The 14,030-nt window shown below is 36.9% G+C and overlaps 1 protein-coding gene across 4 annotated transcripts in view; it reads left to right on the forward strand.

Annotated features, from left to right (window-relative positions):
• The window catches only part of psd3 (pleckstrin and Sec7 domain containing 3), a 218,084-nt gene that overhangs the window by 91,500 nt on the left and 112,554 nt on the right, over nt 1–14,030 (forward strand). For 3 of the 4 annotated variants that reach the window (XM_031904174.1, XM_002934005.5, XM_031904183.1), the window contains 2 exons: nt 894–1,932; nt 4,301–4,684. In XM_031904174.1, the coding sequence (XP_031760034.1) occupies nt 894–1,932; nt 4,301–4,684 (1,423 nt within the window). Of the gene's footprint in view, nt 1–893; nt 1,933–4,300; nt 4,685–11,038; nt 11,191–14,030 lie in introns of those variants that run through there. The other variant, XM_012955064.3, reaches the window with a different exon arrangement.

Consider the following 14,030-nt stretch of genomic DNA (forward strand, 5'->3'; position numbering starts at 1 on the left):
AGGTTATCCTGAAAAAAACAATATATAGTTTTCTGCCATGACCTGACAGTAATAGGGTTAATGTATTTGGAGTGAGAGAAAAAAGTTGCACACATAAGAAACGATTGTTGCACCTAAGAAACATTTGTTGTGCATAAAGAATTTGCTGCCTAAAATGTCCTACAGCAAATAGGAGTGAGAAAAAACACCCATTGACTTTAATGCATTTGGAGTGAGAAAAGAAGTTGCACACATAAGAAAAAAATTGTTTTTTTTTTTTTTTAAAAATTGTTGCACATTGACTTCAATGCATTATGCTAATTTTTCGTTGTTTTGCTAATTTTTCAGTGAAGTGAAACTGAACAGATTCACTCATTGCTAGGTATAAGACATAAGGCGTTGGGATGGCCAACATCTGGATATTTATCATTGAAATGCATCATCAGGTTTTATTAGCATATCATGTTTATAGAAATGAAAGAAATCAGTGACAGTAACTGGTTTTAGCCTGTACACAATTGTTTAATCAAGTAAAATAAAGAGAAGCTCCCAAGCTCATCCCATATTTTTTGTAATAGCTTTGTTGTAAAACTGTAAATTAGTATTTGCATGCTTAGACAAGGAGCGCCCTCTTATGGCTGAAAATAAAAATGCTAAACACACTTAAATTCATTATAATTGTTAATACCCACACTGTGGATATTTGTTAATATGTTAAACATTTTTGTAAAATCATCCAATAGGGATGGGGTTCATGGTAAAGAGTAATCCAGCTACACTTTAATTTGAAAATCTGGGACACAGAGCACCAGGAAAAGCAACATGCAACATTTTTATTTCCTTACATCATAATTTACTTTTAAAAAAAGCAACTTCAATGTAAATATTGGTATATTGTTTTTGTTTTTAAACAGATGATCCTGGAAATACCAGATTACTCCCTCAAACCACAAGTGTCACAAACGAGTTCCCTGAATATGGGACAACAGAGCACAGAGAGGCAGACACATTTAAAACTTCATTTAGGTATGTAGAAGAACCAAGAGACTGTTTAGATAAAATGAAGGAACCTGAGCAGCTCTCCCCCTGTGGCCCAGTTGTGCAGAATGACATTTTAACAAAAGAGCCCATACTGTGTCCAGAAGAAGAACTTAAGGATGTAGCAAAAACAGAAAGTGGAGACTCTAGTTGTGCTTCAGATCCCAAGGTCTCATGTGAGGAGATCAATGCACAGATTATTGCAGGTGGTCATTCCATTACAAACTGTACCTCTGTGCAAGGGGGACATAAACTGGACAATGCCACACCTAAGCAGGTGGACCAAGGTGGAGAATTGGTAGCATTACCAGAATTGCTATCACTACCAACAGTTCCTGTCATCTCATCAGAAAGGAAATCTTATTTATATGTTGAGAGGGAGTTAGCTGCAATTTCAGAAGAAGAGACTCTGTCAGAATCCTCACTTTCACAAATTACAGAGATAACAGACTTCCCCAATTTGCAAACAAATATCACAGTTCAAGGTACATCCCTATTAAAGAACAGTAAGTATATGGAAGAAGAGGTTAATGGAATCCCTGTTGCAAAAAAGGCTGAGGGAGAAGAAGATTTAAGTCCCTATCTAGCTGCATCTCCAGACAAGCTGCTGTCTAAAGAAAATGCTGCTTTTGTTTATATGGAACCTTCGAAGGTACAGAAAGATATGGATAAGGATATATTCTTATCTAAAGAGGATGAGAAGCAAATTGATACCCAAACACTGGTATCTTCAGGTACAAGAAATCACATTCCAACCTCAGAAAGGACTAGTGGGGCACTGGGAAGCTCTTTGACTTCTTTTGTTCATGAGCAGTTAAGTAGTTCTGAGTCAAGCCTGAATGAAGGTGTGGACAATGAAGTCTTCATAAAGGAATCAGACCATGGCAATGAAAACCCAGTGCTGGTTCATCAGAGGTATGGTATATATGTGCAATATAAAGAAGGAGGGCTTTCTCCAAAGCCAAACTTTAACCTATGTACCGAGTTGTTGAAAATTCAAATAGCAAAAATGACGCAGTACTTGCAGGACTTATTGAACTAATAAAAACAGTCCTTTTATTGGTGCAAAATTAATGTTTCAGTCACATACTCATACCTTTATTAAGATAAAAAGATAAATTGGTCAAGGTCTGGGTCTGATTATGGGACCGAAACGTTGATTTTGCACCAATCAAAGGATTGTTTTCTATTTGTTCAATAGGCCCTGTGAGTCATTTTAGCTATAAATATATATATATATATATGTGCTTTTTTACACACAATATATTTGTATATATATATATAATATAATTACATACAAAAAAGGCGTGAACACATACAATGTTTGTGTAGTATCACTGTGGTTACCATAATTTAGTTCATTACTTCCCTTTAAGTAAACTTTGGTTTAAGCTGTTTCTGTTTTAACTTGCATTTCCTAATTTGGATTGGTGCTTTGACCACTAAAAAACAGAAGCTTTATAAGGTAGCGGAATAACAGTGGGCTCTGTAGGTTTTGTAGAAAAAACACCGTATACTTAATAGCATTTATATTTTCTTCATTTTTAAAACATTGTTTCGGTAATGTATCTAGTATAGACGCAATTTCCACACTGGATTTGCGTTGGCCAGCATGGAAATTGCACCCCTGGGTAGTTTCACCACTGAATTGGTTGAAAGTAGGCTCTGTATTCCCTTAGGCATAGATATTTTCTACACAAATTTTCAAACTCCTGTATTTTACACTTTTATAGGTTAATGTGTGTACCATAATGGATGCCAATTTAGTTGTTTATTTGAATTTTAATAGACTTAAATAAAAAGCCAGCTGGAATTATACCCTATAGAACAAATTGGTTTAGCCTGATTCTAATGGGAACATGGCTACAAAAAAGGAACAGGATAATTAGAAAATCCCAAGTATAGAAACTCTTAATGATGTCAGTGGAGATCTGCACTCAGTAGCTAAACTAAATATTAAGAAGATCACTTTAAGGTTGTGCTAGAAGTGCTGCCCCTGTCCCTTTTAGGTAAGCCTGTTAGACACCACACATGTTGACAGAGCCCGGGTTAGCTGCAGCGCTACCTTCTTCCTGCTTTGCGAGTGCGCGCATGCGCAGTAGAGGGAAAAGCAGAACTTTAACAGAGGAGTCGGCTTTTCACTCTACTGCGCATGCGATTGTCTGGGACATTCGGCAGCAGCGCGAGTAGGAAGGAGGAAGCGCTCTCGACAGGTACCCCGGGCTGGTGCTGTATTCTCCTAAAGGCGATTTAAGTTACTTGGGGGTGCCTAACATTTTGGCACCCCCAAGTGACTTAGCCTTTCCTTGTCCTTTAAAGCAGGGCTGGGCCTTCAACCTAGATGTGGGCCTTCAAGGGATTTTAATGCCACTGTTGACTTCATATACTTCTTTGCATTATATTATTTCACTAAAATCAAGCCCATTTAGGAGGATAAATAAGCAGCCTAATACATGTAAAAAATTGGGTTGCACTGTGTCTAGTCTGTGAGATGTATGTACTGCAATACACCCAAAAATATACAGTTGCGTTTATTTTGCACTGACAAGTGGTGCTGTTCCTGTCATTGCTCAAAGAATATGAGCATTTTTTTCCACTGTTTTTATTTTTTTTGTCAATTAACATCAATTAACATTTGTCAATTAACAATTAAAATTAGCGTTAAGCTGACCATACACTTACCAATAATACTGTAAGAAGTTACATTTCTTACAATTATTGGTATGTGTATGGTTGCCAGTGGATCTTGACTTATAACCATGGAACTATTGATATTGGTTGGTTTAGATTAGCTTTTGGCCCAAGCGATCAGAACAATAGAAAGGTTGCCAATTCTGTGTGTGGTTATTGCACTCTGTTTGTGCCATAAAGTTGTAGAATGTACCTAATCAACCCTCTTTATAATGAGTTGCTTACATCCTAATAGGCTTGAACCTGCGGAAGGGAGGGGTTTGTTTATACAGAAATTATCTATTTTTGTAAAAATTACTCTTTTTATAGTGAGGTTATATTTAAGTGTAGTATTAATTAGTCAACTTTTTAGAAGTAAATATGGAGTTACTGTGGGTGAATCTGGGCAAACTTTGTACCATTATTTCTCTCAGTACGTTTATGTTACAAAGTAAAAACACACACCAAAATGATTTCTGGCTAAAAGAGCCGGGTCAAAAATTTGCAAACACTGTCCCTGGCCATTTGGACCGTTGGCAGCTATTATCTTCTCTTCAAATTTAAAATAGTTCATTTTAATATTATTGCTGTTGTGTAACTGTGTCTATTTAAGTCCTAGAATTGTGGCTGAAGAGAAGCCTAATGATGTACTTACGTCAAAAAGATGCTCAGAAGATTCTACTGACTTGTATAGCTCCCAGTTTGAGAACATATTGGATAATACATCCTTGTATTATAGTGTGGAGTCCCTTGACACACTGTACTATGAACCTGATAGTTTCTTTAGTTTTGAGATGCCGCTTACTCCAATGATCCAGCAGCGGATCAAGGAAAATACCAACTTCTTAGATCGGAACAACTCAGAAAGTCCTCAAGAATACCTCAAGGTAGACCCTGGCTGTGGAATAACAATGGGCTACTGCAATGATGTAGTTAATGGTCTGGACGACAGAACAACATTCAGCAAAACTTCACACAATGTGGCATTCTCAGGAAGGTATGTTTAAAAAAACAATATATATATATATTTGGTTATTTTTGGCATTATGCTTAAACAATGGTATTTAAACATTATACAACTAAAAACTGTGTTTAGATATTTGTCAACATATATGAACTAAGGTACAGTTGAGCTGTAAACACACAAATGTAACCAAGATTGTAAGAGCAAAATATAGATTTGGTAACCCTTAGCTGTGTGAATTCACTTCCCTGTACCTATATGCTCTAAAAAAAAAACATCTTTCAGCAGAGGATATTGTGCTGTTGTCTAGTATTAAAGGGGTTGTTCACCTTTGACTTTAAGTATGATGTCTAGAGAGTGATATTTTGAGACAGTTTGCAGTTGGTCTTCATTTTTTATTTGTAAATTTTTAGTTATTTCATATTTAGTTCAGAAGCTCTCCAATTTGGAGTTTCAGTAGCTATTTGGCTGTTAAGGTCCAAGTTACCTTAGCAACCAGGGAGTGGTTTGGATGAAAAGCTGGTATATGAGAGGAGAGGATCTGAATAGAAAAGAAAGTTACAAAAAGTAACAATAACAATAAAATTGTAGCCTCACAGAGCAATATTTAAAAACGGCAAAGAGTTGGAAGTAGAAGGCAAATAATTAAAAAACTATAAAACATTATTAATGAAGACCAACTAAAAAGCTGCTTCGAATTGGTCATTCTATAACATACTAAAAGTTAACATAAAGGTGAACATTCCCTTTAAGAGAGTGGATGCATGCAAACACTAATATGGATACCCTCTCTGTTATATAGGTGCTATAAAGCAGTGGGCAAGTGAGTGGTTGAGTTTCTAAATTTAAAGAACTAAAATTCCCAACATGTAACCTATTAATTTAAAACATGTTACATGTGGCAATCCTAATAATCAATCAGAAATGCCTCCTTCCACATTTTCAGGCGAATACCAGGAATTACAAGATGTAATGTGTTTTACATTGTCCGAGGAAGAGGAGATTTCTCACTGGGTGCTCTAAAAGTTTTAGGTGATATCCATTTCTCTGCAAAATAAGGCTTATTTGCAATAAATTTACAATGATACAGCTCCTTTAAGAACATTGTCATTGGATGCTTTCATTGGATGCTTTCAGTGTTTTCTGTGCACTTTTAAGTGTGACAATAAGCATTTATAAATACAGAAATAGCTACATAATTGGTACCTAGCCATAATGAGAAATCCAGTGAAACCATCCTGACATCCTGAACTGTTTCACCTTCATATTTGCCTGGCAGAAACTTTGAATTTACTAACAACTGTAAAACAAAAGATTAATCTTGGCTTATCAACTAACCTCTGCATAATCTTGGCTTATCAACTAACCTCTGCATAATGAGGTAAGGTAAACGTAGGCCGATCATCTGCCCCTACTTTTGAATCAGTGCTCTTCTGTCTTCACCCAGAGCTGTGGATTTCAGCACAACATGGATATTCTTGCATTTTGGAGACAAAAATCGTCTCTATGCGCCTGTACTCATAGGGGCAGATTCTCAGCCAATCTGTAACATGTGGCATAAGCCTAAGCAGACAAAATATACAGTACTGGCTCTACTAAAATAAAATTACATTCCAACTTCTGATATGTAAGGAGTACCTGTGAAACATGTCCATGTTAAATATCTCTACATATCTATATATCTCTATCTAGTTTCTACATCATAATTTTAAGGTGAACTGCAACTTAGAGTAGAGGAACTTCCCAATTTTGTACAAGTCACATGTGAGTTAGTAAAAGTAAAAAGAAAGCTGAAGACTTCCATCCTTAATTGGTTTTATGGACTCCTTTAAGTTTCTGTGCATTTCTTGTAATGAACCAGCAACCATGGGAAAGTGCTCTAAAAAGTAAGTTCATATCACAGGTTTTCCAAGTCCTGTTGGACTTTATGGTGCTTATACTAATTAACCCATGACCTGGCTCCTCTCTTCTAGCAAAGGTTTTTGGTGTCTTGTATATTATTGCTAGTATTTGACCTGACAAGTCTCAGTCTTGGCCTTAATGCGGAGGTCACATGGGTGAATTAATGTTTTAATGCTATGACCTAATACATTATATTTTTATTATTTTGATTTTCGCATTCACTATTTTTACTGTATTTGTTTGCCTACCTAATTGATCATTGTTGACAGATCAGCACACCTATTACAAAGTGGTTTGCAAAAATAATTGGAGGAATGTATGCTAATTGTTAAAAACTCAGAACTGTTATTGCTTTTATTTGTGAACAGTTTTTGGTGGACTGTGTAATTTTTGCCATACAACTTAAACTCTCTTCTTCATGGGTAAAAGCTCTGGGTGTTAATAATTGCCTATACTTTTTTTCTGGTTGCTTTCCAGACATTTAAAAATCAAACAGTCAAAACTGGACTTTCCTGTTTTGCACTGGACAGGTGGCTACCATAGCTGTGCAAACAATTATTTTTTTGCCAATTTTTTGCACTGTAAGATGCTTAGGTTCATAGGATGCACTAATTGTAAAATTTAAGGGGAAAAAAGTAGAGAATCTACCCTTGCAATTTGCAGTGCACTTATCCAACCTACCTGTGTGGGTAGGCTTGTATGAAAGTTCACACAAGTACATGTCTGATAAGCTTCTGGACATAATTTAGTAGAAGAAAATGTGTGATGCATGACAGACCTGTACTGCAGTGGAAAACTTCCACAATTTTTGTGTAGATCTAATGTTTGGATTTTGTATTTTATCAAGTGAAGTATGCATGCTGTTGAAGTTTAATATTATTTGTTTGCTATGAAGTTATGGACTTCTATTTAGGTTGTTAGCATGTAAATATTGCACATGAAAATTGTATTATAAGATATTTAATTTTAAAGTTTGATTTGCACATATAGAATTTGAATAGTCATTAAATAACCACTCCAATACTGTTTTGTACACTCTATGCATTTTTGATGATCGTAGTAGGGGATAATATTAATTAATATGGAAAAACTATTACTGAATTACAACATGTTACACAAAGGGCTTTGTACGCCTAGATGCATAGTCTTGTTACTGTTTTGAATATATTTGGCATTGGTACAATTTTGGAGAAATATATGAGAAATTGTACAAGGTAGTTGGCTGGCTGGGCTGCTTAGGGTGCCCGACCGGATTGGGATGCATTTTCTGATCTGTGTTTTCAAACAGGTGACCAGTAAATGCTACATGCTAATTGGTTGCTTTGAGTTACTAGACAAGTTGCAAACTTTAGGCCATTTATATTTTTTCTCTCTCTGCCTTTCTCTTTCTCCCTCTACTTCTCTCGCTCTTGTGCTACTTATACTTGGAAGCAGAACAAAATGTCAGTTCCTGGGCTGTGGATACTGCTCTAGTGACACATTTCAACATTACATCAGGATCCCCACAAACACATAACACACACACTCTTCATAAATACAACAAAACAAACACAAAAACCAATCACAACAGAGGACACACCTTCACTTTCACTCTCACAAATACACTCGTATCAACATTCAACCACACACCTTTGCATATTTATCTACTACTGTCCTTTGCACTACCTGCTGCTTTTTCACATATCCACCCAGTATTCCCATACTAACAGTCCACTTGTGATCTCTGGTAATTTAGAATGCAGGGTATCTTTTGTAGAAAGTTGCCTTGAGTTTCACTTTCTTTCACATGGAAGGAATGTACCAGGCAGTCCCACCCCTATGCAACCCCCCACCCCCCTGTGTGCAGCTCTAGAAGATCCTGCCATACAGGAATAATGCTCTAATCAAGTAATCAGGGAATGCAGAGAACTGTGCCTGAGAGCAGCAGGTGGAACAGGGGATTTACATGGTTCAGTGTGGGCAAAATACTGGGAGCTGCACGTATTTTTTGTGCACCCCACTTCTTGTAAATAAACTCTTTTCTCTTTAGTTTGTCTTTACCATTTCTATATGACATGAAATAAACCTTGGATGTACAGATGACTTAATATTTCATTATCATCACCCCCTCTCCCCCTTGAAAAATATCACAAGCAATAAGGTGTTGAAGTGACCAATCATCATCAGTGAAAGAGAGCACATTCTGAGTCCTCGGGGGAAATACCTAAATAGGTTTTCTTTATGGACCACTATGGTCTAAAAGAAATAATATAAACAAAGAGGTACACCTACTTTACGCCCACACTTTAAGAAGTATCAAGTCACTTGATTTCCATACTTCCCAACATTTGAAAAATGTAAAGAGGGACAAAAAGATATGGCACTTGTAACGTGGCAAAAATGTTTTGACCATGCCCAGGTATTAAAACTAAGTCCAAACTTCCCAGCAATGATAATAAAAAAGTAATACAAAAACAAAGCTGTCAGGCTACACCACTATGCTATCCTGGTCTCACAAAGTTATGCCCCACCCCCCTCCAATGGGGCATAACCAAATTTTGGGTCCACAATATGTACAGAGAAATTGAGCAGAGCCTAAGCAGCTGAAGAGCTGATATACAGAACTAACATTATAATAATTATAATATCTATAAAGCACCAACATATTCTGCACCATTGTACAAAAGCTGGGTACTGTATATACAATGATCATATAGATCACTTACAAAAATACAACCAGTTACAAAGGGTAAAGAAACATGCTGTAAGTGCAGGTAACATAACAGATTTTTTTTTTTAATTTAAATAATTTAAAAAGACTGATCTGGTTTAATTGATAATTGTTTGGTAAAATTGGTACGATTTAACATTTTTATTAGTAAATTAGCTCTGAAGTAAAGCTAACCTAAACCTGTGCTACTTAGCAGAAGAACTAAATGCAAAGGAAGTAGAAAACAAAAATTAGCCATTATGCTATTTGCTTGTTTACATGCACACAGGTATACCACAAAACAACTTATGTAGCTTGCACAGCTATTAAAATACCTAATTACTGTTGCATTCCTTTTTCACACCAAACAACAACAGTACAGTATGCAATTAGTGTTAGAACATGGTTTGGTTGGCCATTTTACTGTTTGTTTTCACTTTGCCCTGTGGAAACCAGTAGCAACTGAACTGTGCCCCATTCCAGCACTGATTGTATGTTGTACGATTTTTGCTTGGAGTGAAAAAGCAATTGGACTGTAACTTACTTCTGTTTCTGAGGATTATAACTTTTGCTGGTCGAGTCAGATTTGTATGGTTTTCTTATACCTGTTGCAGAAACTTGAACAGAAAGAAAGAAACAACTCAGGTAAAATCAATGTCACATGAGAAACATAAAGGCCCATTGGAGCTCATAACAAGCATACATTTTGCATTGGTTTTAGTGCTTTGCACTTTTGCTTGTACTCACAAATAAACCTTAATGACACCCATCCCATTTTTAATTTTCATCCTCAGATTTGTTATTTTTAGGGCTTTATCCTACAATTTCAGTCTGAATGTTAGTTTTAGACCATTGCATTTAAATGTATGACCGATATCAGAACGTTTGTCGGAAGACTAAAATCTGAATGTTTATGGCCACCTTTAAGGCAGTGGCAGACTGGGAGATTGGTCGGCCCGCGACAAATCTTTTCCCCGCAATGCTATCCCACTGGCAACAATATAAATCGCCGGTGGGATGGCATACGCGTCACTAAGATTTGCCGAACTCGCCTGAAGTTTCCTCTCATTATATATATAATATGGTTGCCGAAAGCATACATCATGATTCATGTATATATATATATATAAACAGGTATGGGATCATTTATCTGGAAACCCATTATCCAGAAAGCTCTGAATTACGGAAAGCCCGTCTCCCATAGACTCCATTTTAATCAAATTATTCAGAATTTTAAAATGCTTTCCTTTTTCTCTGTAATAATAAAACAGTACCTTGTACTTGATCCCAACTAAGATATAATGAATCCTTATTGGATGCAAAACAATCCTATTGGGTTTAATTAATGTTTTATTGATTTTTTAGTAGAATTAAGGTATGGAGATCCAAATTACGGAAAGACCTCTTATCCGGAATAACCTTGGTCCCGAACATTCTGGATAATGGGTCCTATACCTGTATATATATATATATATATATATATATATTTATATTTATAACATTGTTGCTGAAAGCCTACATCATGATTCAGGTTTAATTAGTTAATTAGGATTAGAATATAGGATCAGAATACTCTTAATAAAACAGCAATAAATCCCTGAGCTAAGAAAAAAATGCACAATGTACAGATTTCACTCTACAGTGCAGGCAGTGCAGCCAGGTCTTTCATACTGGAGGGAAGTTGCTGTATAGAAGGGAGGTCGCTTGGTGCTGGAATGAGACAAAAGAGGGAGGGAGAGAATGGGGGAGTGGAGAGAGGGGAAGTGGTTTTTAGGCAGTGCTTCTTGCCCTGAGCTCTCTTAGTGCACTCTGGGAAAATGTCACAGAAAATACTACATCTTTGTGTGTCTGCTGATCACACAGCACAGAAATCTGCACAGAAATCACCCAGATGGTTATGAAAACAAAATATTTTATAATGGAAAGAAAGTATGCTCCTAAAAGAGAGGTAAAACAACTTTCTACTACTATTTAACATGTATATTGTAACTTGTAACTGAGTTTTCATGTCACTATCATTATTACAGATACTTTCTGCTTATGTTTACATCAGTGACTGGCAGAGAGCAGTTTCAGGAATAGAGCTTCTTATCCGCTGTTGCAGTAGCATGTTCTGTTCCGCCTTGTAACAGAATTTTGCAGCAGCAAAACAGGGGGGTTATAACATGTTACAAAACATTTTGACTGTGCAAGTTTCTTTCTCTAGTTTCTGTTGCTGAGCTGAGTTTCATAGCTTTTTCATGGCTGTCACATTCACCAGCTTGCATTCCTATGTAAATTCATTTATAGTAACTTGTGACAAAGGATTGTTTGTTTGTAAAAGATTTCCTTGAAGTGTATTGTACTCATACCTTTTAAGGAAGGTAATTCTATCTATCCACAAAGAAAAGTCTGGCACATAAAGCCTTGTTCACGCACCTTTATGTGTGAATACAGCCTTGTATGACTAAATGTATATATAGCCTTGAGCTTTGTATGAAATGATTTCAGATTTATTGGTTTAAGTAAAGCAATGTAAAAAAGCACAAGGGATTTGTTTATCCTGCTATTGTTTTGTTTTCTCGCAATCAGCAAGCTTTTTATTTTGATAAAAAATCTGCAATGATGGAATTAAAAAAATATTGTGTGACAAAAGGCAAATTATACATTATTATTATATATTTATAAAGCACATATTCCACAGGGCTGTACAACAAGTCTGTATACACCAGCGTTTCATTGGCTGCTACCTAAGGCCCTGATGCTGCCCCCCCCCCCCCTTATACGCCCCATGATATATCTTTCACGCTGAAGCAGATTTAGGGGCCTTGACACCAGTTTTGAGATGATTCTTTTGTATTGGTGGTAGTGATAATCGTTACAGGTAAATGGCAAATCAGGAACCCTGGACTAGGACCCTCCTCCTGTTGGTGAACTGCAGCATCCAGAATCCCAGAAGGAGGGCTGCAAGTTTGAAATACCTAAAGCAGTGATCCCCAACCACTGGTTTGTGGGCAGCACGTTGCTCACCAACCCCTTAGATGTTGCTCTCAGTGCCCCCAAATCAGGTAGTTATTTTTAAAGCTGCAATAATAAGCTGATAATGTGCATAGAGGCAATAATAAGCTTGTAATGTGCATAGAGGCTACCTAATAGCCAATCTTATTTGGCACTTCCATGAACTTTTATGATGCTTGTGTTGCTCTCCAAGTAACATTTGACTGTGGCTCATGAGTAAGAAAGGTTGGGGTTCTCTGACCTAAAGTGTGGCATTGCTAGATAAGGGATCTCTCTGTAATTTGGAGCACCAGGCCTAAAATCTACAAAAACACATTTAAGTATTTAAAAAACACAAAAACAATTGTGGAAGTAATGTAAGATATTGTGTTTTTTTTTTAGAGAATTCTAAATAATTGGTTTCTGGATAATGGGTCTTATACCTGTACTAAAATTATCTAACAGCTGTCACAGAATAAAGAATAATCCAAATTACCAGACATATGGTGCAGGTAACTTGTAATCTGTATCTCCTTTATATATTAGTTTTACTTTCCAATGGGCCCCTGTGATGCTGGGAGCCCAGGGGAACTACACTTTATGCTGTATATGCGAAACTTCCTCAGCTATCTATTTTTGCAACCCTTCTGTTCAGATTCCTAATGAAGCAGGAACAGTAAGCAGCGGAACACTCACATTTTAAAATCATTCAAACCAATTATCTTGGGCCCTGTACACGAAACTGTTAATGTTGTATTGTTGGTAACACATGGTTAAGTTATTAGACAACATTTGGCTGTATAGGCCTCTCTGGTGGCAGTTTTACTAAGCTTTCTTGTGATCCCATTGTATCATAATACAAAGAACAGAATACTGATGCTTTCCACTGTCACATGTGGGAAGCATAAAGAGATATAAAGAAAGGCCACAACTCCTTTACATTTTCACTGAGATCTATGTATGTTCCAGAATATACCATGTCAGACCATCTGGCAAGTATGGCCATATCTTAAGGTGTTTTGATCGCACTACTTGTCAAAGGTCAAAATGGCTACTACCTGCCTTGTATTGCTTTCCTGTGACTTGAATGGGCATTAGTTCTTGTTGACCTACACAGAAGACTTTCACCCTAAACATGTCAGTTGAAAACAATTAATACAAGATAGTTGGCACTTCGACTGCCTCTATGTCACAGCAAAATCAGAGTGGCCTGTGGGCCATAGCCATAAAACATATGTAAATTAACTGACCATGCCTTCCTGTGTATGGCTGTTTTGTTATGGACACGCCAACATTCTCTAACCAGTCCATTTACATATAATAACTTTTGTGTATTTGATACACAAACATTCCATAAAACAATAAACAACAGCCTGCTGCTGTTTGTGTGTGTTTGTACAATCCTAGTTTACCAGCCAGAGGACTAGATCAGAAATTGGACACACACCTTATCAGAGAGGCCTGCTGGTAAAGGAATAGGGCTCAGCGCCGTATTTCTAATGGGGGAGCCCGAGGAGAGGTCCCCATTGCTCCGTATGGGAGCAAAATTTGTGCTGTGGCAGGGCGGCATGCCGCCCCTAAGTTTGTGCCACCCTAGGCCTCGCCACAAATCCGGGACTGATAGGGCTGATGGCACAAGTGGGGGGTATTTATTCTGTAAATATCATTTGTTACTTTATTGTAAACATTATTTATCTTTGTTGTAAAGTTCTGCTGGTGTACTCAGGGAGATTAGTCCCTGGCGGTTAAATCTACCGCAGTGACTAATCTCCCCAAAATTAAGTGAATTGCTGGTGAAAAGGCATACGCAGA

Source organism: Xenopus tropicalis, chromosome 1, assembly GCF_000004195.4.
Source record: "Xenopus tropicalis strain Nigerian chromosome 1, UCB_Xtro_10.0, whole genome shotgun sequence".
NCBI classification, from domain to species: Eukaryota; Metazoa; Chordata; class Amphibia; order Anura; family Pipidae; genus Xenopus; species Xenopus tropicalis.